The sequence below is a fragment of the Mus pahari genome, chromosome 3 (genome assembly GCF_900095145.1).
Source record: "Mus pahari chromosome 3, PAHARI_EIJ_v1.1, whole genome shotgun sequence".
NCBI lineage: Eukaryota > Metazoa > Chordata > Mammalia > Rodentia > Muridae > Mus > Mus pahari.
In genome coordinates this window covers 155546938-155574212 of record NC_034592.1, presented here as the reverse complement: position 1 = coordinate 155574212, position 27275 = coordinate 155546938, and the positions used below count along the sequence as shown (strand labels likewise).

General features: G+C 54.5%; 2 protein-coding genes across 2 annotated transcripts in view; both read left to right on the top strand.

Annotated features, from left to right (window-relative positions):
• The first annotated feature begins 687 nt into the window (after positions 1–687).
• LOC110318073 (atherin-like) lies at positions 688–6192 on the top strand. Its single transcript, XM_021192818.1, has 3 exons — positions 688–805; positions 5603–5760; positions 5845–6192. Exons 1-3 carry the CDS (start codon positions 688–690, stop codon positions 6190–6192), a joined length of 624 nt encoding a protein of 207 aa, XP_021048477.1.
• The window catches only part of Pmepa1 (prostate transmembrane protein, androgen induced 1), a 50099-nt gene continuing 28666 nt past the window's right edge, over positions 5843–27275 (top strand). The window contains exon 1 of the mRNA XM_021193302.1: positions 5843–6288. Coding sequence (XP_021048961.1) covers positions 6192–6288 — 97 coding nt within the window. The 5' untranslated portion in view covers positions 5843–6191. The remainder of the gene's footprint in view (positions 6289–27275) is intronic.

The following is a 27275-nucleotide window of genomic DNA, read 5'->3' as shown; positions in this document are numbered from 1 at the left end:
TCTGCTCTGGCCTTGCTGTAGACACAGCCATTCTGCCTCCTAGATGAGCTTGTATAAAAGGGGAACCATGAAGAAAGGTGAATGGAGGAGATCTTGGAGTTCACGAGGCTGGAGGGGCCTGAGATGTCTAGCACCACCGAGGCAGAACGGTGGGGTCAGGGCAGGGATGCAGAAGGCCATCTGCCCCACTCTGGTTTCAGACCCAAGCATCCTGCTTCCGCATCTCTTCCTAAACTCACCCTTCCCGAAAACCCCAGTGACCCTCCGCTGTCAAACGAGAACAATCATCGCTTAGACTCCAGGTTTTGTGTGCCACAGTGTCGTAAGAACTAGCTCCCGGCGGGACCCCAGGCATATTTATGGGATTACAAGGAAGAATGTGAGGGATAGGCAGGCCCTGATAAACATTAAGTAAAACATGCCTGGAGAAAGTCCAGAGAGACTGAGCCTGGCTCAAGGCATGCTGGGAATGACCTGGGGGAAATGCCTCCGCTGGAAGGACTTTCAAAGGTCGTAAGCCAGGAGAAGATCTGGGATGGTGAGTCACGAAACCACCTAGGGCTGCCTGGGACTGCTTCTGCAATGGCCTGGCCCCTTGGTCCCCGTGGAGGGGGCAGTGGCCAGAGGTGATGGGGGAGGACTGGCCCCGGTGAGGCCTCTCACAGCAAGCCCTTTGTTGACTGAGCCATGACTTTCCAGAGCGCCCAGTCTCCGGCAGCCAGTGGGCACCATGAAGACATTGCCAACCTCCGTCGGGCCCAGCCAAACCCCATGCCGACTCCTGCTCACCCTCATCTGGCAGCCAGTGTGGACCTGGCACCTGCACAAGGCTGGCCACAGGGTTTTTGAGGGCCTCTGCTCAAAAAGTATTAATGATCACTCAGTTTGAGACAACATGGTCAGAGGGCCTTAGAAGTGAGCCTGGGGTCCTGTGAGTGTGGGGCTCAGAGGAGGAGCCTACCCTGCAGCTGGCTTCACACTGGCCACAATGAAAGCAAAGCCCCCTCACGGCCAGGACAAGCCCTTCTCTCTCTGCATGTTCCTCTGGAGCAGATCCAGCTCAGGGGTAGGGCACAGGGCCATGCTGTCTGGAGTCCCTGAAAGGCCTGTCTCGCCAGTTGCCTGGGGACACAAAACCATTTCATAATTCCGTGACCGTCGCTGGATTGGGAAATAGATTCCCCAACTCCAGACTTCCTGAGACCAAGAGGGCCCTTAGCTCCAATACCACCCACAGCTTTAACCCTGCCTGGCATTTGCTGCCTCACTCACACCTGGCTCCGCCTTCCCAGAGAGGCTGCCCCAGCTTCCTAGCCGCAGTCCTTCCTCTGTCTGATCTTCCATTGCCTCTGTCTCTGAGTTATCACCAGATCTGTGTCCATACACATACAGTCTGGTCTGCCTCACCTCCAAGAATATGCACCCCAGGAGGGCCAGCTACCAGGACAGGATGGATCCCACCTGGCCTTCAGAGTGAGAGGAGCTCTCCAGGTACGTACCACTTGGGCCTTGACTCCAGCTTAGCTGCCATGTCTGTGGTCTCAGCTTGTCTCACGTTCAGCCCCTACACCGGTGGGCCACACAGAGCCCAGCCTAGACTAGGAGGACAGTTTGTTGTCTAATGAACAAATAACCTAGCCAGGCATGATGGCACAATTACTTGGGAGGCTGAGGCAGAAAGATTGCACGTTCAAGGCCATCCAGGGCAACACAGACCTATTTAAAAAGGAAGGTTATGAATGTGGCTCAGGTATTGCAAGGAGAGGTGTCGACCCCAGGTACCTGACAAAGGGAAGGAGGGAGGAAAGTCTTTCTCTGACTTGTGTCCCTTAGCCTGGCAGAAGGAGTCCCCCACCTTCACTTAACACCCTCGTGACACTGCCTCACTCCCCCTGGACAGGATGCACCCATCCTGACAGTGGGCTCTGACCTTACAGCCCAGTTCTCAGCACGATCAGAGGTACCTGGGCCAGCAAAAAACAACCATTCATTCAGGTCACGGAAAGCTTGAGTTCAGACATACACTTTAGCATAGGTGGGACCCAGATACCGTGAGGGAGATACTGGTACTGTACAAGGTGTATCTGAAATTCAGATTTAATCACATGTCCTGGATTTTCTTGGCAGCCCCCACACCTGAAAGCCCCCGGGAGTGCTAATGGTGTAGCCCATGGTCTTTCCAGAGCTCTTCCCTCTCCTACTGACGGCTTTAGCCAAGGGCCTGTTCATAGGCAAGCCATCTGTCTGTTGGCCTGCAAAATGGACATTAATGATGGCAGACACCTCCCTCCCCGGGGGTGCCCTGAGGATTCAGTGAGCAAGAATTGCTATGTTCCCCCCACCACCAATGCCCCCCACACACACACACTCAAGGCCCTGAACTCCCTGGAGCCCTGTTATGACCTTGCCATCAACAGCTATCTCATTTTGCAGAGGAGGAAACCAAACGGAGGTGAAGACACTCAATTGAGATCACACAGCTTTATGCCCAGCAGGTAGGCTCAGACACCATGAAGCCATCCAATCTCATTTTTACTGTGATGGGTCAACAGAGTAAGGTCAAACTGTAGCACCCAGTAAATGGTGGTCATAGCTGTCACACCAGATAGGTCAATGGGCGATCAGGGCAATGGGAAGGTTGTTTGTTTTCCAACTCATTGAATTTATTGGTTGGTTCTACCTGCTGTGTAAAAGCTACTACACAGGCTGGAGAGATGACTCAGTGTTTAAGAGCAGGAACCTCTCTCTTCCTGAACACCTGAGCTTCGTTTCCAACCCCCATGTCACACAGCTTACAACCACCTGCAACGCCAGCTGCAGAAGATCTGATGCCCCCTACTGGCCTCCCCAGGTATCCCACACACACTTAGCCTTACACATAAAAGGCCAGCAAGATGGCTCAGCAGGTTAAGGAACTAGCTGTCTACCAAGCCTGAGTTCAATTGCCGGGGAACCAATTGGAAGTAGAATCAACTCTTGCAAGTCATTTCCTGACCGGCACTCGCGCACATGTGACCTGGATGAAATATAAACAAAAAGGAAAGGAAAGAACAGGACTGTTCCCAGGTAAGAGACTGGTTATTATAGACTTGTGGGAGAGCACGGCCAGAGGCAGACACATTAGGGAGAGTCCAGAACGGTCATGACCTTGAACCGTTAGGGAGAGGAGGAGGGCAAGGGAGAGAGGGGAACCAAGGAGAGCGGCCAGGAGGCCAAAGGTTCAAAAGGAGGACAGGGCAGGTAACCAAACTGTATGTGCATTATATAGAGAAGAGCCTCTGGGGGAGGGGCTAGAGAGTTCAGGGTAGAGAGCAGGGGTCTGCCCGCCATACCCTGTAACAGGTAGGGACCGGGGCATGCTGGGAGAATATTGAAATGTTAGGCAGGCAGCTCAGCCTCTTGTCCCGAGTTTGAGACACACGCCAAAAAACTAAGTTAAAATCTGCCCCATTTCCAGTACAGCCAACGGTGAAGACGCTTCCCACGGATGGACAAGACAGGTCTCCTGCAAGACCTCTGAAGGACAAGATCTACACCGCTGAGTCCCTTTGCTAAGGTCCCAGGCTCTCTCAGAGTTTGTTGATAGACTAGCAGAATGAATTGTTGGAAGAGGAGTGTAGCCTAGCAATCTTCATTGGCCCCTTGGGGGGAAAATGCTTTTAAAGTATTTTTCTACAAAGGGTAACCTGCTAGGGGACAATATTCCATAACACCCCCTCCCCCTAGCCAAAATCTCTCTCTCTTACACACACACACACACACACACACACACACACACACACACACATACACACACACACACCTTGTAGGAACTTTTATGCAAAGGAATTCAAACTTTTAAATCCCTCTAACTTACAAAATGTTTTTGTAAATCTTCCCCACCTTTTGTTTTTGCAAAGCATCCCGCCAGAACTGTACAGTCCTGGTGCAGCTGAACCTGCTTCCTTTCCTTTGCCAAGATTCTTTTAAAGCTAGCCAATCTTGAAAGACTGTGAGGCTAGACCCCCCACCCGTGAGGGAGAGACACAGTTGCCTGCCACCTGCATTAGAATGAGAACAAATGAAGCCCCTGCCCTGTCCTGGCTTTAACACTGAGCTGATAGCTGGAGCAATGGCTCAGCCCTTAACGGTACTTTACTGTTCTTCCAGAGGACCTGGGTTCAGTTTCCAGCACCCTCATGGTGGTTCACAACCATCTGTAACTTCAGTTCCCAGAGGATTGATCAATGGCCTTCTGGCCTCTGGCATAAAGACACACATGTTGCACAGACATGCACAGGCAAAGCATTCATACATATATTAAAAATATTAAAAACAAAAAGCAAGATTGAACTGCCGTTTCAAACAAATGGACTAGGTATCTTGGAATCTCCCTCTGGGAGGACACTGGGTTCCGGGGTGGCTCCTCCAAGTTAGGTCCCCAAAGGTTGGGCAGAGGAACCCACTTCCTGGGCTGCTCTGCAAACTATTCTCTCAGCTTCACCTACTCCTTCCAGCTTATTAAAAATAAATAACAAAAACCTGTGAAAGCTTCCCCCCTCTCTAACGACAAGGGACACAGCCCCTTAAAGTCCTTGGATCACTTGTGGGCAGGGACAGGTACTCCATCAGATTGTGCAGAACTTAGGCTCCACCTTCCTGAGCCTTCAATGCTGTGCTTAGCTGAACTCTTTCTCTGGCTGTAAAATCAAGCCAAATGCTGGGCCGTGGCAGCAGATGCCTTTAATCCCAGCACTTGGGAGACAGAGGCAGGCGGATTTCTGAGTTCAAGGACAGCCAGTGAGTTCCAGGACAGCCAGAGCTATACAGACAAACCCTGTCTCGAAAAAAAGAAAAAAAAAAAAAAAAAAAGAAGAAGAAGCCAAATAATATTTTGTCTCCCCAAGTTGCTATGAGAGACATTACTATCTGGTGTGTTTCTAGCACATAGTAGGCACGCCACACAACTGAAAGTTTAGGAATGGGTCAAAGAGGCGTACTTCATATTTGAGGCTAGCTTTGCGCTAGGGTTGAGAGGCCTCTTATGTAACAGTTTAATATCTTTGAAGCCAGAGCACGGGTTCCCATAGCTCTCCAGTAATTAATTAAAACTTAATGAACAAAAAGCACACTCCCTTGACCCCCTTTAGCCACACAACCCAGTCGGTGGACCTTGGGGCGGCAGATAGAAGGTGAGGGTGTGTAACTGCTTGGGTGTCCCATAATAGTGACCCCCCCCCACACACACACAGACACACTCTCTCTCACCCCCAGTCCGGAGCACTAATTTACAAGGCAAGGACCAGGGGCGCTTCTCGGGGCGTGTCTACAGAAATCTCAGTCTATCCAAAAGGCCCAGTTAACGAACCGCGCAGGGTTGTGGGGTGCGGAGGGGCTCAGACTAATTCTCAGTCTCCTGAGAAATACGGCCATGGATGGGTCCTTACTCCGGACCCTCCATGCTCTGATCTCCATGCACTGAACTCTTCCAAGGCGCCCCAGAAACCGTATAGTCTTCGGGTGCCCCCAAAAGCCTGGGTGGAGGGCCCCAGGGGCAGGAGTTGGAGAGGAGAACACCTTAACTTTTCGTCTTGATTCTTGTTCTGTGTTGTGGCCGCCGCAGGCACGGGGGCCCCCGCGGACCCGGCCTGCGGAGTCCTGAGGGCGCCGGGTCTACGCAGCGCCGGCGACCGGTCTACAAGGATGCGAGGCTCGGGCCCTTTAAGAGCCCGCCCCGCTCGCGACGGGCCCGCCCCCCGGGCCGAGGAGGGTGCGGGGGCCGTCGGCGGGGATTGGCGCAGCGCGCGCCCCCTCCGCGGCCCCCGCGCGGTGGGAACCGGCAGCCCCGTCTAGCGCTGACGTCAGACCGTCTGCCTGCCTCCGACCGCGGGCGCGCGGCGCAACCCGATCTCCTTGGACTTGAATGAGAAGCGGGCGGCGGCGCTCAGCTGCGGATCGGCCGGCGCGCAGGCTGAGCCCGGCGGCCCCGCGCCCCGGCCGCCCGCCCGTGCCCCGCACGCCGCCCGCGGCCACGGCACGCCGCCCCGGGATTCCTGCTCGGCGGCCGGGGGACCCAGCTCGCCCCGGGGACCTCCGCGGCGCCCCGAGCCCGCGCCGCGCCGCTCGCTGTATGCGGGGCCCGAGCCCCGCGCGCCGGCCGGAGCCGCCCCCGTGCCCCGCGCCTCGCGCCCCGCGCCGCCCGTGACCGCTTGATGGGGGTCAACGGCACCGCCGCCGCCGCCGCCGGGCAGCCCAATGTCTCCTGCGCGTGCAACTGCCAGCGCTCTTTGTTCCCCAGCATGGAGATCAGTGAGTGTGCCCTGTTCCCCCCGGGACAGCCCCGTGGGATCCCCGGCCCGGGACATCAGGATCGCGTGGGGACTCAGGGGCCGCGCGCCTGCCTCGCCCAGGCTCCTCGGCTGCGCTCGCCGCGCCCGGGGCGCGCCCTCCCGGAGGCTCGCGGCAGCTGGCGGCCGGCCCGGCTTTGTCCCGCGGCGCTACGAGCCTGGCACGGTCCCCGCCGCGCGCGCCCCGCCCGGCCGGACTCGGACCCGGGGCTCGGCGGGGACGTCGCGCCTCTCGGGAGGGCCAGGCGGGCCGAGTCGGGGAAGTTTCCATTCCGTTTTCCCTAGGGGCCGCGGCGATGGAGCAATTAGGCTCTTTATCAACTTTGGGCGGGGGAGCGGGCGGGGGAGACACTGTCTGGCCCGGGAGGTGTCTGGGGCTCCTGGCGTGTGTCTGGAGTGGCCATGGCGATGCGTCCCGGGTTTCCGTGCGTATGTAGAGTGCGCTGGTCTGTCTGTCTGAGTCTCGGCGCGTCTCTAGGTGTCTGTGGATCAGAGTCGCGGTCTGTGCCGGCCGAGAGTGTGTCCGAGTGTCCCTGCATCTCAATGTGACTGATTTGCTCTGTGCTCGTGGCGGGGTTTGGGGATATGATCTGGATCCAGCCAGATTTAAGGACCGTTTGTGTTCAGGTGTCTGAATCCAGGGCTCAGCGCTGGCGCGTCTAGCCCACCGCGGATCCCCAGTGTGTGTCATTGTGAATGTCTGTCCCGGACTCCTATAAATAGCCTCTGTCTGGACTGCTTGGCTCACTCTGGCTGGGACGGTGGTTACAAATGAGTCAAAGTTTTGGGGCAGTTTGTGTTGAGACCTCCTTGGAGGCGGTAGACTCAGGGTGGTGAGTGCCCCGCTTGAACCCCATCCTGCACCTCCAGAAGTGGAGCTCAGCAAGCATCTACTTCTGTGGCCCACCCAGGTGGCTGTTGGGTTGGGTGGAGAATTGAAACCTCATTCCCTGCCATCTGCCTCTAATCTGCACCCTTCCCCTAACCCACTTTTTGGGGAGGAGGGGGCACTTTTTGCCTTTCTGTTTAGTTTATCTTACCCCAAAGCACTTCAGGCAAAAGGGCACACAGCCTCCCCCTAACCCAGACAGCGGTCCTCTATGGAGCCCAGGGGCAACTGCCACAGACCTGGGCAGTCGCTAGGTGACTCATAAGCTGCTTTCCGCAGGCAGCTGCCACAGTTTGCACCCACCCCCCCGCCCCAACACCCAGCGTGTACAGTAAAGCATCAGGGGTAAAAATAACCCACGGCCGGGCCCCACCTGAGCAGGGAAAGTAGGTTTGGGTGGTGGGGTCCTTGGGCCGATTTTGACTGTCCCCCAGTCTGAAATTGAAAGCCTTGGTTTCACTGAGTCCCACGTCTCCCCAGCTGCCTTGCTGCCCCAAGACAGACGGTGTCAAGAAAACCTGCCAGGAGCCAGTGTGAGCAGTCTGTGATCTTTCCTTGGCACCAAACCCTAAGGCTTCCCAGGAGCCCCTGTGTGATCTAGAGAGGTTCATGGAATTTACCATGTAGAGGATGTTAGTTGTCTGCACGTGTTTGGGGAGACCCTGCTCTGGTCTCTCTTCTAGAAATGCCCTAGGGAGCCTCCTGTGGAAGTGAGAGACGCACTTCCTGTGACAAAGACCAGGCACAGACAATCTGGTCTTGTCTTTTCTCTGAAAAACAACAAAAGATGTCGTTCTTAATTCTGTCCCTTCGTTGAACCAGCTCTAGTACCAGCAAGAGGCTGTCAAGCCTGACGGCCTGAGTCCCGTCCCTGGAACCCACTCGGGGGGAGGAGAGGACAGACTGGTAATTGGCCCTAATGATATCTTGGTTTCAACAGAGATGTCTTGAAGCTCTTAGTGGTAACTGGTATTTGCCCCCATCAACACTGGAATAAGAGGCTCACCCAGGCTTGGTGCCTGGAAATACCCTGCCACCACCCGTTAGTCCAGGATTGTCCCCACATTGTGTGTGCACAGTCTACTTACTAAAAAGAGAGAGTGAAACCGGGAGGGGCTCACTTTAATAATGCAACAGTTTATTGCTAGTGTTCCCCGAAAGTCTGGGTGGTGGAAGCCTTAGGCTGGTGTTTCCTGGAATTTCTTTGTTTCAAAATGTAGGAAGTGGGGTGGGAAGAAAGACCCGAGGCTGTTTTACCCAAAGGAACTCAAGTTAGTACCTGTGAGGGCACTCCCTGGGGCTTCTCCTCAGGACACTCTTCTAGAACGGACTTTAAAGCCTTCCTTGGTCTTTCTGGTTCCATCCCTGTACTCCAGCCTTGGCTGCAGTGCTGGTGGCTTCCCTCTGGCCCACTGCTCCATCCCGCCTTGTACTCCTCAAATATCCTACGGTTGTGCCAGAGCCGGGAGGAGCTGAGTGAACTTGGAGCTCTTGTGCTTCAGGTAGACATGAGTGAGTGGTTTCTCTTGGACCCAGTGTGCTGTTCCTTGAATTTGGAAACTTGGGTGGCAGATCTTAGTCCCTAAAAGAGTTCTTTGGAGATCAACCTGAGCCCACAGCCTATGTCTTCCGTGGCTGTTTTGAGGAACCACCACTTGCCTCATAAACACATTTCTTGGTACTTTCTTTCCACCTCCTTCCCAATCTGTTACATCTCAGAGTCGAACACCAGGCTCTCCACTCCTGCTTTAACCTGTGGCTGGCGGAGCAGACACTCTGAGAGTGTCTTCCAGACTGACTGAGGCGAGTTGGTTTTCACTTTACCAGGGCCCTAGAGGGTGGCCCGTGGTGGTCGGAGACGCAGAAGCAGCCCCGATTGTTAACAACACCGTCTGCCAGGGTCCTTGAGCCACTGATTTCTTCCTCAGTCCTAACACAAAACTATTGCAGGGCTCAGTGGGTACCGTGCTTCCAGGACGAAGGACGCACCTGAGGTTGGTAATCCTAGTGCTGCGGAGGTGGAGACTGGGGGTTTACTGGCCAGCCATTCTAGCCTGATAGTCCAGGCCACAGAGATAAGCTGTCTCAAAAAAAAAAAAAAAAAAAAAAAAGTAGGGGTCTGCAATATGGCTCAGCAGGTAAAGGCAATTGCTGCCAAGACTTATGATTCGAGTTCAAGCCTCGGGACCCACATGATGGAAGGAGAACCAACTCCCCAAAGTTACATGTACGCTCACACACATGTGGACACAGACACACTCACACTATAAATAAATAAATAAATAAGTAAATAAATAAATAAATAAATAAATGTTTTAAAAAAGATTTTTAAAGTAAGGTAGAGAGCACTTTTGTGTCAAGGCTGCCTGGGTACCCACATGTGCTCACCCCCACCCCACCCCCTCCCAACCCACACACCGTTCTGAACCCTTTGCCATGCAGAGGACCTCCGGTTTTCCCTCCCTTGGTTTGTCTGACGCTCAGCATTTGTGTTGGATACTGCTTGAATCCAGGGCGACTTAGCCTCTCGACCGAGCCAAGGAGCTCTCTTGTTGGGAAGGGGAGGGTGGCCCATGCAGGTGGCCCCTGCCCACCAGATGCAGTACCTTTCTCCTAGTTGTGACATGCAGACTGTCTCGGGCCTTCTGCGAGTGCCCTCCTGGGAACCACTGCTTGCTTCAGCAGAATCGGCTGCTTCTCCTTGAAGTTGGCACCCACCACTCATCTGCTCAGCCTTTATTGAGCGCCCGCTGTGTACCACAGGGGAAGGAAAGAGGTGTCTCCTGGAGATGGTTTCAGCCTGGATTCGTTTGGTGAAGGTTCTGGCTGCAGGGCAGACGGGTGTTTCTAGGTCCAGGGTGAATGGCGCGTATTGGACAGCAATCATGTTCTCCCTTCCGCACTGGGACTTTTAACCCACAGGTTTTCTGCTGTCTGGGTCTTAGGTCATTAGGCAGCAAGGGAGTTGTGTGTTGTGACTGTGGTCTTGGGCCAGACAGGCCAGTTTAGTGTTTGTCAAGGTACAAAATAACTGTTTGCACACTCGGGGATGATCTCACACTCGTGGGAGCGCGTGAGCTCACAGGCATAGCGACCGTTCCTTGCTGCTTTTCCTCTGGAGGAGAGCGTGGGGAGGGTCCCATCATCCTGGAAGTTGGATTTTTTTTTTCCTTCTGTCCTTGTAAAGAGGAAAGCAAGGTAGTGTCAACGGGGGGGGGTGACAAGCCTCGAAAGCAGGGGCTTCAGGGGAGAGAGGGGACGAGGCTGGCGAACCCAGAGTCCCGGCTTAGGTGGGTGGCCTTCTCTTCTGTGGTGTCACCACCCACAGGCAGGCCTGGGAGGCTCATAGTGGAGCTTGAGAGGCTGAGACCCTCGAGTTCTGAAGTCATAGCATAACGCGGGTGCTACCCCCACTCAGGTAGAACTGAATGTCTGCTCTCTGTGTGTCCTAGGGAACCCTGAAAAAGGTACCGTGCTCCCCCCCCCGCCCGGGAAACGGGCTGTCAGAGACCCGTGTGGCACGGTTGACAGCCACCACGGTCACGGTCACCCTGTGTTGTACTCAGGTAGGGAGCTGGGAAGCATTTCCCCGAGGCCACCATGGATTGGAAGTATATCTCAGTGGTTAAGTACCGGGTTGCCATGTGAAGCTGTGGGTTCCGTCTCTAGCAGTACGAAATAAGTGCGTAATTAATTAATAGGATGGCTTCCCACTTCCACTCAGCCCACCGGCAGCGCATGTGCGTGTCCACGTGGACCCGACCTTTCAATTACAGAGTGCCTGGGTGATAAAGTGGTGTGAAACCCCTAGACTGATTAATGAGTTGATTTTTCTGGGCTGAAGGTGGAACCCACAGCCGTGTGAGCCAGGCCAGGGCCCCACCACCATACCACAGGCTCCGTTGCTCCTGGGTTCAAAATGCTGGCATCTTTTATTTGATTATTTTATGTTTTCCTCTTTCACCAAGAACACCTACAAAACTCACCCACAGACACAGTCCACCACTGAGTGACCTGTCCTGCAGAGTGACCAAAAGTCAGAGGACGGGACCTCCTGTCGTGTGACCTGTCTGAACGTGGTGTCAAAGCACCCAGTCATTGTCTCTTCTCTGCATAGGGGACGGGAGTGGGCTTAGGTGTAACTATTTTGTCCTGTCCTCTGCTGGTCACAGCCTGGCTGCCTTAAAAAGCTTTTGTCAAAGGCTGGTTTCCCCATGCGCAGACCAGCTGGGAATGCGGGAGCCCACAGGCTCACCTGGGGTGCTGACCTTGAATACCAGTAATTGAATATTGGTGTCATAATCATCTTCTGCCGGGGCCCACTGCAGACAAGCTGGTGGAAACCCCAGCATGCCTGCCCTGGCACAGGAGGCCCAGACAGTGTCTTAGGGCTTGCCAGCAGGGTCTTTAAATCCCAGAAGCTTTGGGGTACAGATGCTGGGGGGGGGGGAGAGGCAGAGGCAGTGAGGAGGTGCTAACCTAAGCCATGAAGTCAACACCTCCCTGTGACATCCAGATATCCCACTGGGTCTAGTGGCAAATAAGAGACCCACAGTTTGGGAAATCGGGGTTCCTGCTTAGCTTCCAGTACAAAGGCCACTGGTGCGATGAATGGGAGGGATAGGCCTCTGTTCTGGTTCTGCCCCGCCTCGTTCCCAAAGTGGGCTGTTACCCTTCCTGAAGCCTCGTGTTCCCATCCAGTGACACTACAAAGCCAAACCCTGACACCCTGGGTGGGGGTGGGGTGGTCTCACCAGGGCCTTGTCAGTCACTGGCAGAAGTCACTGTCATCGTCATCAGGCTCAGGGAACTGCCCAGGTTGGCTTGCTCATAGCATGGCTTTGGCACTGTGGAACCTGCAAGAGTTTGGGGTGTCAGCTTTCTGGGAGCCGCAGAATGGCTTTCCTCCTCTGTTCTCGGGGTGACTGGCGAATGTCTACTTATTTCCCTTTTACTGGTTGGATCCGGAAGAGGTTTTTGTGTACCCGGTACATTTTTTTTTTTTTTCCCTCTTGGTCTTAAAACCAACCCAGTGAGAGAAGCAAGTGTTACTACCAATCCGCAAATAGAAGAGTGGGATCGGAGAGGGGGAGACACTTGTCTGAGGTCACACAGCCGGCATCTGATGCCTGCTCGTGCTTAGGTGCGTTCTGCCTCCCACACCATACCCAGTGTTCTTTGCAAGATTTACCATGGCAGGGGTCGTTAGCACTAAGATCGCAATCTCCTGTTGTATGATTTGTTGGCAAGTGTGCTTAGCCCATCAACTGCTAACAACAGTAGGCTCCCAGAGCCAGGCCATTCCATTTAGCCAGGGCCGGACATTCCCTGGAAATGTGTTTGCCCCTTAGGTTCTGTGGGGAGTCGTCTCTCTGGGACACCCAGCACACCATGTGCAACAGCTGGGTTTGACACGGGACTGACAGATGTCCCCAGAGGGACCAAATCCAGACATTATTGGGGACATCACAGAACGCCTTCTAGCATTTGTCTCACGCTTGCGCCTTGTGTCATTCAGGTGATTGACAACTGGGAACACTCTAAGAGCTGCTGAACATTCCAATGGGAGAGTCCCAACTGGGCTTCGGGTCCTCTGTACTTGAACCTTCACACCTGTCCTGGTGGTCACTAGGTGTTTTGTGCAGTCGTCACTTGGCGTCTTTTTTTTTTTTTTTTTTTGCCTTTAGTCACCAGTGTCAGAGAGGCTGAGTCTGGAGCCCGTGTCTGTTTGTTGTAATGTCCCCCGGGCCTGGTGGGCACCTCCTAGGCCTTGGTTAGCCAGGGAGGCGGGCAGGGAAGGAGTGAGGCACAGCGGCAGATGCTGGGCTCTTCACGGCTCTCAGACCGAATCCCACCGATTAGATGGGATGAGAGAGTCTGCGTTGACCCCCAGAGTTTCTAGGCTCTGAGGTGTTCATTTCTGCCTGTTTGACTACTCCAGGCAGATCAGGATATGGTCGGGGTATAGGCTTTGAAGACCTTCAGTTTTGAGGCCAGCTGAGAGCCTTTCCTGCATCTCTGCTTCTCACCCCTCCGTAAGAAGGAGGGGGACATGACACCTACCTTGTGGGGTTGTGAAGGCAGCTGATCGAGCTTTCCTGGTACAAGTTATTTCTCATGCTCAGAAGTTACAAGTCTTTGGGGGCAGGAAGCTGTGCCCCGTCCTCCTACCCACCGCCTCAGAGATTTCAAAGCTGAGTCAAGGTGTAGGAGCTGAAATCTGTCCTGCGCCCGTTCCTTCTTACCACAGCCCAGATGTCTCCCAACCTGGGGTTAACCAGCCATTGTCACGGTCCTACCAAAGGTGCCAGAAGAGCAAAAAAAAATGCAATACTGTCTCCTGTATGGAGACCCCGGGAAAGGACTGGGCAAGCCACTGAGGCCATATGGGAGGAGTCTGGGCCTGGCAGCTCACACCTTTATCCTTAGCAGCCAGGAGGCAAAGGCAGGCAGCTCCCCATGAGTTTGAAGAAAATTTGGGACTCTGTGACTTCCTCTCAAGGAGCTAAGCGGTGATCATGGACACTGCCACTGAGCCGCTTGTTTTCGAGACGGAGTCTCGCAGAGCCGTCTAGGGTGGCCTCGTAGCCTAGGCTTACTTGGAACTTGCAGTCCCGGTGCCTTAGCCTTTGAGTAGCTGGGTAGTCCTGTGCTGTCGGTTTCAGCTTTCTCATGGGAACTTGTTTCTCACAGAGGCAAGAGCAAGAGAATCTTCTAGTTCTTCTGCCCACTGAAGCTGTCTTCCTCCTTGATAGCACTGGGCTCCCCCAGGGATGGACAGGCACAGCCCAGATCTGGAGAGTCACATGGCTCCGGCTTAGAGAAACTGCCCGTCGCTAACACACATCTTTGGGGTGACAGTAGGATATGTAACCCTGCTGAGCAGGTAGGACCCATGATCAATACTATTACAGATGTGGGTAACAGGTAGCCGGTGGGAGAGTGGGTTTGTGTTGGTCACCAGGTTTCCCGTGGCTGCCAGGGGGCAATGTTTTCAAAGGGACCATCTAGGGTCTGTCTGCCTGTGGCCTCTGTCACCTTTCCTGCTACCAATGACTTTTCATTTGCCAAGGCTGCAAGAGTTCTGTCGGTCCCTGAGAGATCTAGCTTTGAGAGTGTACAGGAGAAGTGGTGGGAACCAGAGATGAGTTTGTGTGCATGTCCAGGTTCAGTACTATACAAATACACATCTTAAAGCATTTTAAGTTTTGTGTATGCGTGAGTGTGCCCATCACTGTACATGTGTGAAAAGCCAAGGACAACTGACCTTATCCCTCCCCTTGGCCCTAGGGGATTGAACTCAGGCTGGGTGGCAAGTAGCGCCTTTACCTGCTGAGCCACGTGACTTGCCCTCATAAAGTCATATCTCCATGTCTATCTGTGAAATCCCTTGCTCGGTTCCTACCGGGCACTACCCTTCCATTTGCTCCTTAAACTTTGGACAGGTAAAGTCAGCTTCTAGACTGTTCTAGGCTCAAGGGCAGTGGGAAGCCAAATTCAGTTTTAAGAAAATAAGGGTAAGACCATCTGTCCTTTCCTTGAGAGGTCTTCCAGTCCCAGTGGTCATGGCTACCTGATCACCTACTACCCACCAAGACCAGATTTCAAGAGAGGCACTGTGTACCACTTGTTTCAGTTCCCTCAGAGCACCACCAAACCGTGTCTCACCAAGCAGTGCCCCACCAAACTATGTCCCACCAAACTGTGTCCCACCAAACTATGTCCCACCAAACTATGTCCCACCAAACTGTGTCCCACCAAACAGTGTCCCACCAAACAGTGTCCCACCAGTGTCCCACCAAACTGTGTCCCACCAAGCAGTGTCCCACCAAACAGTCCCACCAAAAAATGTCCCACCAAACTGTGTCCCACCAAACAGAAAGGTCCCTAAGGGATCTGGCTCTGGCAGTCTCAAACCATGGGATCTTTGGTAAGCTCAACCCGCCTTGCTGTAGCTCTTGCTGTTCTGAGAGCCTCCTAGTTCCTGTGCTGAAGTGATTAGAGAAGTTATCCGTGAAGCTCTTCAGTGAGAAGCAGGCGTTCGTTGAACGGCGTGGGGGTGTAGGCGTTGATGCTAAGTGGGACTCTGCCTGGGAGCAGGAGACAGGTGAAGATACAATTAATTCTCCTGAATCAGGCTCCCCTACCAAGGTGGGCTGCCCCCGACTCAGGGGCTGCAATAAACAGACCGCAAAGGCTTTCTCGTGAGATCCCAAACTCATCCCGTGGGGTGACTTGTTGGAGACCCCGTTTCTACGAGGCTTTGATCTAAACCGCCTCCTATGGGGTTGGTGGGTGTGTTTTAGCCTTCTAACCAAAGAAGGGCTGAGTTCTGCCTCTATGTCTGGACTTGCTAAGACTCCGAATGGAAGTTCTGACTTCCTCTACACACCAGGCGGCTGCCTGCTCGCCTACAGAATTTAAGGTGAAAGAGGAAGAGGCCCCTCAAACCTGGAACCCTCAGGAATGTGCACATGCACCGCCGTTTTGCAAGTTCCCAGCTCCCTGGCTGGTGAGCTTCATCTGGTCATGGCTCTAATTGCCTTTCCACAAACAATTTAGTCGGTAATAATTCTGCGAACGTATGAATCAACTTTGCGCAAACAGCCTGAGTAATTTCTTTGTTCTCTCCTTTCTACTTTGTAAGTGGTGTCTGTAAAAGCCAAAGGTTTGGTCTTGCGGAAGGCGTGATTCATTTATTGGTGTCTGCACCGCCTCCTTATCGTCCAGTCACTAGGGAATGGAGTTCTGGTGAGCCACCAGTGATTCATGCTGGGGGCCCAGCTCAGTGGCCCCGGGGTCACAGCCATAGGAGGGAGCTATTTCTCTAATCTATTTATGGGATTGGAATAGAAGAAGAAGAGGGGCCTACCACAACCAGGCCTTGAACATGGCAGTTGTCTTAGCTAGGATGATGGAGACCCATTAAATATTCCCAAGAGTGTCAATCTGGAGCTCTGTGTGGCTTCTATGAAAGAAACCTGCACCTGTCCCATCTCTTGGGCAATAAGTACCAGGCATACCCTGCGCTGGGGTCTTGCCCTGCTGTTGGGCATATGAATTTGCACGCGGTATTATTGCTGCCTAATTTTACTAGCTGCTTTGGGCCTCTAGATTAAAATGGTCGCTTTGGTGCCATCTTGGAAGCAATTAGAGCTGCTTTGCCACGTGGCCCGGAGGTGTAATTATACAGCCAGCTTCCTATGGCCCTGAGTGGAGGCTCCAAAAGTAAGTTCAGATCCAAGGGTTGATAATTACCTGAGTTTTTCCCTTCCTGGGTGATTTTTTTCCTCCTGGCTGACCTCCTCTTAGGATTCCTCACCAGCACAGCTCCCTGTTGGGAGCCCATTCTGCAGTGTATATTATCAAGTCTCCAGTTCCTAGGCCAGGAATAGAGCAGGCCAGCAGTATGTGTCCAGTTACTGGCCTGGAACACGAGAAAGTTCACTTGAAGACTTGCTGGTGACTGTATTGACCTGCCTTGTGACTTTCAAACTATAGATTGGGGCTGCCTAATAACGACCGCCAATCGATTAAGTACTCCACTTGCTGTTCATGTCAGGCATTGCTAATCAATTGCAGCATCCTCTTGCTGGGCTCGGATCCTTACTCAAGTGGTGTTCCTGGTGTGCTCGGAGTGGGTCAGAGCACTGACCGACTGTGGCGCTCCAGGGCGGTGCAGAGCCGTAGAGGCTGCGGAGCCCTGACAGGGAGAGGGATTGCTCCTACTAGAAGGCCCCCGGCCCTCTGGCTTCTTGTCAATGCGGGAGTCTCCTGGGCTGCTTAACGAGTCACAGGCTGTCCTTTGCTGAGTCCCTGAGCTGCAGGGACTCAGCCCTCCCCTCAGTTCTCAGGTCTTCCAGACCCCCAGTATTTATTAGAGACCTGTTCCAAGGTGACGTGGACTAAGATACAGAGTGCAACATTCCCCTGGTGACACTTTGTCTTTCTATAAAACCAGCACCCCAAACCCCAGTCCAGAGAGAAGCTTGCCTGCTTCTTCCACGGATGCCTTGAGTTGTAGCCTCAGCACCTTTATACCCTAGAGAAAAGCACGGGGGCTTTTCTCTGGAAGAGACTTAGAGATGCTTCAGAGATAAGAGCGAGACAGGGGAGAGCCTGGGAGACTTGGTCCTGCCCGACACCTCACAGCTCTGTCTGCTTGGAGGTTGCCCTGGGTACTCCCCCACAGCAACCAGTGGCTTTTTAAACCCTAGCAGCGGCAGGTGCTCACAGCGCTCGGCACGCCCTGCCTCATGAATCCTCATGGCAACCTCAGTGCACACAAGGAGGCGGAGCCAAGTCACTTGCCAAAGATCACTCAGCACATGGTTGCAAGGCAGATTTGAACCTGGGCTGAGGGATCCTGGAGTATGGGCTTAGCTTGCCCAGGCAGAGCCAAGCCTGTCATGGTGTCACCTGTCATGGTGTCAGGGGTGTGTCTGATTTGAGGCCTTTCTCTCCCTCTGCCCTCTCAGACTTCTCCAGCTGGGTCTCTCTCTCTCTCTCTCTCTCTCTCTCTCTCTCTCTCTCTCTCTCTCTCTCTCTCTCTCTGTGTGTGTATGTGTGTGTGTGTGTGTCCCTTTTGACCAGCTGGGAAGCCTTCCCCTCTGACACGCCCTTCCCTTCTTGGAAGGGTCACCGGGCCAGCGGGCAGGGATTCCCATGGCTCTGAGCAGGAGAGAACAGGAACTGTCCGGTGTTGGGTTGCAACTGAAGGAAAAGGGGTCACTGTGACCCACAGGTGCTAGGACAAAGCCGAGATGGAATCACCACACCAAGGAGCCGCAGGCAGGGTGCTGGCGAGCCTATCCTAAAAGTTCTGGAGCTATGGCAGAAGCAGGACCTGAGTCCAGCCTTTAGCTGCACCCCCTACCTCTTCCCTCCCTTTTTTCTTAGTTTCCTTCTCTGTCAGAGGACCTGAAAGGCTCTCTCGCAGACTAAACTCCTCCAGGGTGAGGTAAGGGACAACAAGGATTGCAGCCTGAGCCTCTATTGTGATATTCACCCTAAGTCATTAAGTTCTCCAGATTTTGTGTCTCTCAAGCCTCCCCCCAACCCCCACCTGTCCCCAGAAGCCGATGTGCTGTGGGTTCTGTGGTCCTACACGCTGCCCCTGGCTTGTCAGCCCTTTGACACGGCCTGGTGACTTTGAGACCACGGTACTGGAACGTGGGTAACCCAAGAAGCAGCCAGTTCAGCAGAAGAGCTGCCTGGACCAGGCTGGGCCCCAAGGGAATGAACTCAGTAGAATTCCAGATGAGAGACACTTTGCAACCTGCATCTGAGCCTCAAGTCTCAGGCCAAGGCCTGCGGCTGGGTCTCAGCCTGGGAGACGCACAGGACAGGGCCTGTAAGTCGCGGTAGGCCTGTAGTTGGCGTTCCTGGAACTGTTGTGGCTCCAGAGCCACTGCTGGCAGGCCAGAGCACCTCAGAGCGCCTCTGTCTGTACCCGCCTCACCTGGCCTGCCTGCCTGCCTCCGCGGGGAAGGAGGGTGTGGGTGACCCCAGACAGATGTGAGTCATGTCTTGAGGAAGCGGTTACTCAGAGGTGGTGAACTCAGAGATCTGCTGTGCTCCCAGACAGCCTAGACCACAGGCTGGGGCTGCCTGTCCTGTGGGGGTTGGGCTGCCCATGGCTGTCCAAGTGGATAGCCCAAAGTGAGCGAGTCTCCTCCTCCTCTCCACGCCACTGTTCTCTGAGGAAGAAATGACAGAAGCAGTAGCCTCAGAGTCCACGTGGCCTCAGGCGTGTGGCTCTCAGACTCCAACCCCTCATCTGTGAGATGGACATTGTTGGCCCTTTGCCTCCTCTCCTCCCCCTACCCCCACCCACAGGGCTGTGTAGACAGCATGCTGCTGGTTTCCTTGATGTGCTCAGCACCTGCTGTATGCAAGGCATAGTGCTACACGCTACCCCGACAGGGCCCCCCTAAATCCATTTTACAGATGGGGAGACTGAGGCTCAGGGAGAAGGGCAGGTGGCTACCGATTGGCTGGACTGGGTCCAGAAGCTTTCGGGTATCCGCCCTATCAAGGAAGTCCCCAGAGGCCTTCAGAGACATGATAGCCTGGTCCCCAGAAAAACTGTTACGCAGTACAAGGAGGATTGCCTAGCGTTTGAGAGACCTGTGCTCTGGGAGATGCTTGTCAAACACGGCCCACGCAGCACTGGCATTGTGAGGCTTGGTGTTTAAGGAAAGGCTAAAGGGTAAAAGCGAGTTGGAGAGCTGGAGGTGTGGCTCAGTGGTAGAGCACTTGGCTGGTGTACGGTCCTGAGTTCAGTTCCCAGCACTGAAAAAATGGATCTAATTGTGGTTAGTGGCGGTAGCTCAGTAGCAAGTGCGTGCGTGGCTAGCACACTTCAAGCCCCAGATTTCATCCCCAGCCCCGCATTAACTGGGCATGGTGTAGTGGTGTGCACCTCCTATCCTACTGATTGGGAGTTCAGGGCCATCCTCCACTACATAGGGAGTCTGAGGCTAGCTTGGGCTACATGAGACCAGGTCGCAAAACAAAACAACAACAGCCAACCAACCAGGTCGCGTGAATTGTTTTTTCCAGCTGGGAAATATTAAGCAATTTTAATCCCTTTCATAGAGTAGTTGGAAATAGCAAAAGTTGGGATGGCTGTGAGTGACATCTGGAAGCCATCCGGGATGCTAACCCCCTCCCCTACATTAAGTCCAGCCCATGGGAAGCAGAGGCAGGCATATCTCTGTGGTTCAAGGCTCGTTGGAGCTACATAGATGAACCCTGTCTTAAACCATTGCACTTGCAGAATCAGGGCTCTCCACAAGAGCACCTCTTAAAAAGGGAGCATCGCTATTTATCCTTCTGAGGTCACCCAGCCATTAGTCAAGGTCACCAGGTTAGACCCCAGGGGATAGTTGCGGTTTGTGTCTAAGTGCAGTGGAGGAGGGAAGTGGCCAAGGCCCTACCTGAGACAAGGGGCTGGAGACCCGTGCAGACGTGGATGAAGTGGGGTTTCCCTCAGGAACAGTGTAGGCTCTTCCGATAGGTGCTGGGGTCACTTTAATCTCAGGGTGCCACAGCAGACTCTCACCACACCCTAACATGTAGGCTCAGGGGTAACAGCCTCCAGATGCTGGCTGTAAGGTCCAGAGCATTCCTCCCTCTGGAACAGAAAACAAATCTTTTGTTCATTGTGCTAGGGTCTGAATGGCTTTGTGGTCGGCAAGTGTGACTTTCTGGCTAGCCTCCCCAGCACCCGTTAGGAAGAAGGTGAGGCAGAGGTCTGTGTGGCCCTGGAGTCCTGGCCCTTACTTTGAACCTGGCTCCTCCGTCCTCATCCCCATCTCCCTTCTCTGGGAGGACAGCATGGCAGCTTCCACCAACCTAGACTCAAGTTCTGTAGACTTTCCCCCAGCCAGGCCTCTGAATTCCAGAACCAGATGAGTTCCCAGGCAGGCAGCAGACACCCCAGCCCTCGTGGGTCTGGAAGGGAGTTCCGGCCCTTCCCACCTTCCTGCTCATCCTGCTCTGGCCTCCAACCTGACTACCTGTCTAGGAATTTTTATTGCAGCCCACGGGGGCACTGAGGCTGGCTGACTGGAATGCCAGCACGCCTGGATCTGGCAGGCATGGAGCCTGGCTCTGGGCCGGAGTAGAGGCTAAGAGCCCCTAGCTTATTCCCGAACCCAGTCGGGGGTGGGGGGGGGCATCCTGGGTGTGTGGCTCAGGGCTTGTCTGGCGATTGTGACGCCGCTTTGTGCTTTGACTTTTTTTTGTCTGGTGAATTCTGATTTCGGTTTGGCTTAACCACTCACCAGGAAGACAGTGATCTAGGGGGCTGTGACGAACAGCCAGCGGTGATAAGCTTTAAAGTCCAGTGCAACCCCTCGGGTTCTTGACACAGCAGAGCACCAAGTATTCAGGGGTGCCGACCCCAGCCATTTCTCATAGTTCTCTGCGTTGGGGGGGTTCCCTCCTACCACTGTGGACAGTGATACTTGGGGGTACTTGTGTGAAGCCCTGGTAGGTGGCAGAGTCCCTGCAGTTAGCCCCAGCACCTTCTTCATCTTTGCAGAAGTGGGCTCCGTGCTTGGTCAGTAGACAGTCCCTGGTTGAATTGACCTTAGCAGCCAGTATTGGTCTGGATGGAGGTGGTGACTCAGGATACCCTGGAGAAGACACAGGGTTTGCGAGTTCTCTCTGGACAGGCGTGGTGTGGCAAGGCTGGAGGGAGAGACACAACCTCCAGACCGACTCCTTCCTAGAACCTGCCGCAGGCCCGAGGGGCTGAGCCAGTCAGTGTTCTGAACAGCTTCTTCTTTTCTTTGCTTCTTAGGAGGGAACTCCCTCCAAGAGTCCATCCCCCTGCCACAGGCCCTGTGTGGTCTTTGAAGCAACACCCATGCTGTCTGCAAGGCCAGGTGTGGGGGTTCCAGGCACCAGTGAGCTCTGCAGCTCCAGGATTCCACCAGCGTACCCGCTGTTCTACGCAGCCAGGCAACGCCTGCTGAAGTCTTAGCCAGGCGAGGGCGTTCCTGCTGAGCCCCCGGGGTGGAATCGAGACCCAGGACAGAGGTACCGTTGGCTCGCTGTTGGATCTAGAGGATCTGACTCTGTCCCCACCCAAAGAGAATGTCCACAGGTACAGCTGCCCTCAGAGCCCGCTTCAAAATGGGGCGATTCTTCTCAGAGAATGTGTGCCTTGGGGTGGGCACCTTCTAACTCAAGAGGCCGGTCTGTTTTAAGTAAGCTGTGGGTTAGACTGAAGGACAAGTGGAGAATGTTTGAGGGGCCTCTGACTTCAGTGGGAAAAGTTAGGCTCCTGAAGGAGATGCTAAAAGGCGCTCAAAGGAGTTGTCTTCCTAGGGGAATGCAGGCACTGTAAGTTTGCAGGCAGGAACCGCGCCTAGTCACGCAGGGATCCTTTCTTCCCATATGTTCAAGACTGTATGGTGGTGGGCAATGCTGGCACCAAGCCGTGGGCTGAGTGTCTCTGAGCCTCCATGGCTTTAAGCTCCAAGTGGATCAAGTACAAAGCTGGAGGTATCATGGCCCGCCCTGCCTGCCTGATGGCGGGCAGGTCTTTTTCTCCACTCTAGGGGGGTGGAGAAGAGAGGGGAGACACCTGTTCACTCTCTCACAAAGGGTAGAGACCATCTTTGAGTAAAAGCTCCAATCCCACCCTATCCCCAGCGGGGAGGAGCTTGCATCAGCAGGGAGGGGCGCACAGCAGGCAGCAGGCAGCAGGCAGCCCATCCGTCCTTGGCCCTGGCCTGGCTGCTGGAACCCACCTGGGACCTCAGCCCCTGCAGTGGAAGGACTGCTCTGGACTTTCTGAGGAGGGTCTGAAGAGACGGAGCCCTTCCTCCCCTGCTGAGGAGAGGTCCCCTCCCTTCCTGTACGTACAGACCACTTTGTGCTTGGATTGTGTTTTACTTGCTGAACACCTACTGTGCGCCAGACCTCAGGTTCTGTAAGTACACACAGTGTGACGGTCAAGAAGCCGACAAAGAGACCTGGTGAGTTTGTACCTCAGCTTCAGAGTCCTACAGGGAAACCCAGGGCTCGAGGTGTGTGTCTCGCTGTAGACGCCCCGCCCCGCTGCCCGAGAGTGTTGTAAGCAGGTGTCTAGACCTTGGGGATGAGCCACAGTTTGGGGAGCACAGCGGCTCTTAGCTCAGATGTGGCCGTGAGATGGGCGGGAAGGACTCTGATGTCTTCACCTTTAACGGCTCTTAGGTCACAGGTTCTACAAGGAGCCACAGGGCTTCACGCCCACTCTACAGAGGCCGCTGATGTCACACCAACTGAGGAACCTCAAAGCCAGAGTCGCCCCCCTCCCGGGTCTCCTACAGTAGGTCGGAGCCGGAGACTCCCCAGCTGTACACATAATACCTGGTGCTCAGTTGGCCCGTGGCGTCCGTGCAGATGGGAAAGATTTGAAAATTTGTGTTGGTGACTGTGTAGACTGCTTATCATCCATCCCTTGTTCCCCGAATAGTGGGTCAGAGCTGCACACCACACTCATCGCTTTGGGTTACATGAGTGCAGGGGAATAGAACTTGAGTACCCTGGATCTTAGTTAGCGTGTGCTCTACCGCTGACCTGACTCAAACCCCTCTCTCTACTGAACTGTGTGTCATAAGTCACTTAGAGGGGACCGAAAAAAAAAGAACCCAAAGCATCATGCTGTGGTCATGAGCACAGTGTGTCCAAGTGACCGTTCAAAGGACAGACTCCAGACAGAGCTGGCTAGTGTGTTTCTCTGTCCGCAGTGACAATAGGCTGATTCTTATGACTGGAAAGACAACAGAGAGCTCCTTATTTAACTCCAAACTCAAAGAATTTGACCAACGATAAGGACAAAAGGCAAAGTGCCCCTGTCCCTGGGGCCCATCCTGCATGAGATACTCTCAGATGTGGCTGCCTAGGGGCTGGAGGAGGGCAGGCAGTGGGCATTGAGAGGTGTGGGAGTGGCTATAAGAGTGAGGGACTGACCGACCGTAGGGCGTGGAGTCGCCACGGGGAGTGGATAGCCATGAGAGGAGTAGGTGACCATGGGGAACAGACTGTCGCTTGGGTGGTATTGGGAGCAGGCAGCCACCTGAGCCACAGGGAAATGGGTTTCCATATGAGCTGCCAGGGACATGAGTACCAGTCATAGGGGTGATCAGTCCCATGGGGAAATGAGCTACCCCTTGGATGGCCACCGGGGATGAATGAGCTGTCCTGGGGTTTAAGTGACCAGGGAGGGTCAGTAGGGGCCAGAGATCACAGCATGTGGGCCCTTCCCCAACTCCTGCCTTCTTTCTGGTCAGGTTCAGGAAGACCCCTGGCCTGGCTGCACTTGTCTGAGGGGTAAGAGTGGCCATTTGTGAGAGCGTGGGTACTGTTCTGAGGACTGGCCAGTGGCAAGCAGGTCCCAGGCTTCCAAGCTCAGAGACCCAGGTCTGAATCCCTGGGCTGGGTTGGTGCTGGGTTAGGTCTGTCCCCAGGAAGGGGGAGACAGACCGCAGGTGGTGTCCCAGAAGTAGTCCAATCATTTTCCATAATGCCAAGTTCCCTAATCAACATTTCTCCTTGGGGAGACCAGGCCCTGTCCCCACCACACAAAGCTTAGTCACACATCGAGACTGCCGGTCTAGACATGTCACTCTGGGGAGTAATCCCTTGAATTCTGAAGGGTCAGGGTTTTGGGGGAGAGCCCAAGTAGGCTGGCACAGGAAAGGGATGGGTAGTGGCTTCAAAGGAGGTAGCCCAGCATGGGACCAGACCACCACTGAAACCTAGGCTGTCCCCCACAGAGATGCCCCCGTGTAGCCCAGTCCAGCTGACATCCACCGCGTTTGCGTGCCCAGCACTGCTTAGCTGACACTGGCTAAATAAAACCCTACAGCCTGTGCCAATAAGTCTGGGGCAGGCTGCCAGTGAAGACAAAGGCCTAGAGGCAGTGTCGGGCCATGACTGTGCCAGAGGAACTCCGGGCACTCTGTGCCTGCTCTGCCCAGTCTGAGGAGGCCAGGATGTCTAAAGTCTTGGCAAGAGAGGAGCAAGTGGAAAAAGTCCCCAGTGAGACAGGAACCTCAGCTGTGCCGAGTCACTGTGCCCATTGGTGACAAGAAGGTCTGGCATGTACCATGTGAGAGCCACAGCTGCTCAAGGAGAGGCAGCCCCCCCCACCCTCCCCCACCCCCTCCGCTCTCCTCCTTCAGCAGCAGAGGCCCCACTGCTTTGAGCCTCAGTCACCTTGCTGGGAACAAGGCGCTTTGGCAATGTCTGCAGACTTCGTTGTCAAAAGTAGGAGTGTGTGAAGGGTGTTAGAGGTACTGGATGGTAGACCCCGGGGCGTGACTGAACTGCCCGCAGTGCACAGTACAATCCCCTCACACCCCATCCCTGCCACTGCCGCCACTGTCACCACACACATACACAGTGTCTCTCTTCCCTTAAGGACAGTCATCTGAAGAATTGGGGTCGCAGTCCAAGCCCAGAGACCTCATCCCCAGCGTGGTGATGCTGTCGGAATTAAGAGAGGGGAGGGGGTAGACAGGAAACTGGTCTGAGCTGGACTAGAAAGTGAAGAAGCTCCTGCGTGAGGAAGACCAGCAACCCTCGAATAGGATCTGAGGCCACCCACAGCACCGTAGCCTGCTCCCCTCACAGCAGCTCCCAAAGTGAGGGGGCCACCTTCACGAGGAGGAGGGTGGTGAGAAGCTGAGCGGTGCTCAGTTGAGCTGTGGCTATCTGCTGTGTGATGTCCCCAGTCATCTCTGTCTTCTCAGGTCACCTGTCCTCGCTCAGAAGTCTCCAAGGCTGGAGAGTCACCAACCAAGCCAGTATCTTGGAACCCACTCGTCTCGGGGTGGGATTTGCCTGGCCTTCCAGAGCTCCCAAGACCATGGGGGACTGGAAGGAGCGAGACTTCGAGGATGGGCCTGACCCTGCAGCCTCTCAGGAGGCCTTGGGGGTGCCTCGGTTACTGGGGAGTCTTGCGGAGCTGAGAGCAGAGGTGGGTGGCAGGCCAGTTGGCACATTCTTCAACAGCTGCTATTTGGATAGAAGAAGGCAGAGAGGGGTCATCCAGCCAGCGCCAAGACTGGTGATGGATGACTGGGCCAGTTGAAGGAAAAGGTTGAGGTGATGGTGAAGGTAGAGGCTGCAGGCAGCCAGACGTAGCCACCCAGGGTAACATGGCCAGTGTTCATGGATGAGACCCAGAGCCTGGGTGGGTATGAGGTAAGAGGTTGGTCTCCAGACAGCACAGTGGAGGGAGAGTGCACACAAGGCCCTTCTTGACAAGGGTGCTGCCAGGATTGTGGGTGGCTCCTGGAACCCACCACCTCATTTGCCCTGGAAGTGATCCCTGAGCCTATTTCCCCTGAATAATTAATCATTCCCCCTCAGGGCAGAGACCCTGTGTTGGAAGACAACCCTGCCAGACAGGTTTTGTCTGCCTGATTGGCCAAGAGCTTTCCAGGGCATTGGGAGGGGAAGCTTCTGAGGGCTGGGCTGTTTGAGAAAGGTGTGGTAATTGATTAGTTTTGTCTGCTCCTGTGGCTAGAGGGGGGGGCAGACATATGGGGGGGGGAGTTCGGGGTGTGTGTATGGGGGACTCCCAGGTGCAAAAGGTGAGTGAGTTCTTTCTCTTTGTGCCTGGGGCGCCCTAGATAAAAGTCTCTTTTGCTCTGACTTTGGGGACCAACTGCTAAGAGACAGGCTATGTGGTAGCTGGTTTCTCCATCTCTGGAGAGCCTGGGGCAAGTCCAGCCTGGATAAGAAGGAAGTCCCTCCTGTTCAGTCCCTGAACAAAAGAACATGCTGTTCCAGGCAGGGCCTGGTCTGTACCCTTCCCTGGCAGCTGCACTCGGGGCCTGCGTTTCTGTCTAGATAAACCCAGTCCTTTTCCCAGAGTGCAGAGCCTTGGTTGTAATGGCAGGAGGAACATGCTAAGGAACAGCCATTAAAAAGAAGAGTGCGGAAACCCAAACAGAACCTAGGAAAGCACTCAAGGCACAGTCTTAGAACACCGAGGCTGTGGCTCTACAGAAGCGATTCCTGATTCCTCCGAGGGTCTCCAAGACTGCCATGGCCTCCTGCACCAGTGGCTTAGTGTAATCAACCTCTCCTGGAGAGTCATACCTGAGGCTGGGAAGTTCTCGGAGCATTCACTGTGCTCAGCACTACATTCACTGTGCTCAGCACTACATTCACTGTGCCCAGCACTACATCCACTGTGCCCAACACTTCGGCCACCATGACCAGCACTATACTCATCATATTGAGTTGCCCTGGTCTCTGTATATTCCTCTCTTGGTATTTCATGTCACCTTACACGTGACTCCAGCCAGGTACAGGGGGCTGTATGCCTGGTTCTGCAAGGAGCTTTACGGGCTGCTTTCTGTGAGACTGGCCAGAAGAAGGCAATAGTTGTGACTACAGTGTAGTGATGGTTGGAACTGGGTCTCTCTCTCTCTCTCTCTCTCTCTCTCTCTCTCTCTCTCTCTCTCTCTTTCGTTTCAGTGAGATGGCCCTGTTTTTTCGAGACAGGGTTTCTCTGTATAGCCCTGGCTGTCCTGGAACTCACT

What these genes read in the sequence shown, in the direction of transcription:
- LOC110318073 (XM_021192818.1), top strand. Translation starts at nt 688, where the DNA reads ATGACTTTCCAGAGCGCCCAGTCTCCGGCAGCCAGTGGGCACCATGAA. An exon ending in TCACCCTCATCTGGCAGCCA is followed by an intron (nt 806 to 5,602) that starts GTGTGGACCTGG and finishes TGGCCGCCGCAG; the next exon opens with GCACGGGGGCCCCCGCGGAC. An exon ending in CCGAGGAGGGTGCGGGGGCC is followed by an intron (nt 5,761 to 5,844) that starts GTCGGCGGGGAT and finishes CGCTGACGTCAG; the next exon opens with ACCGTCTGCCTGCCTCCGAC.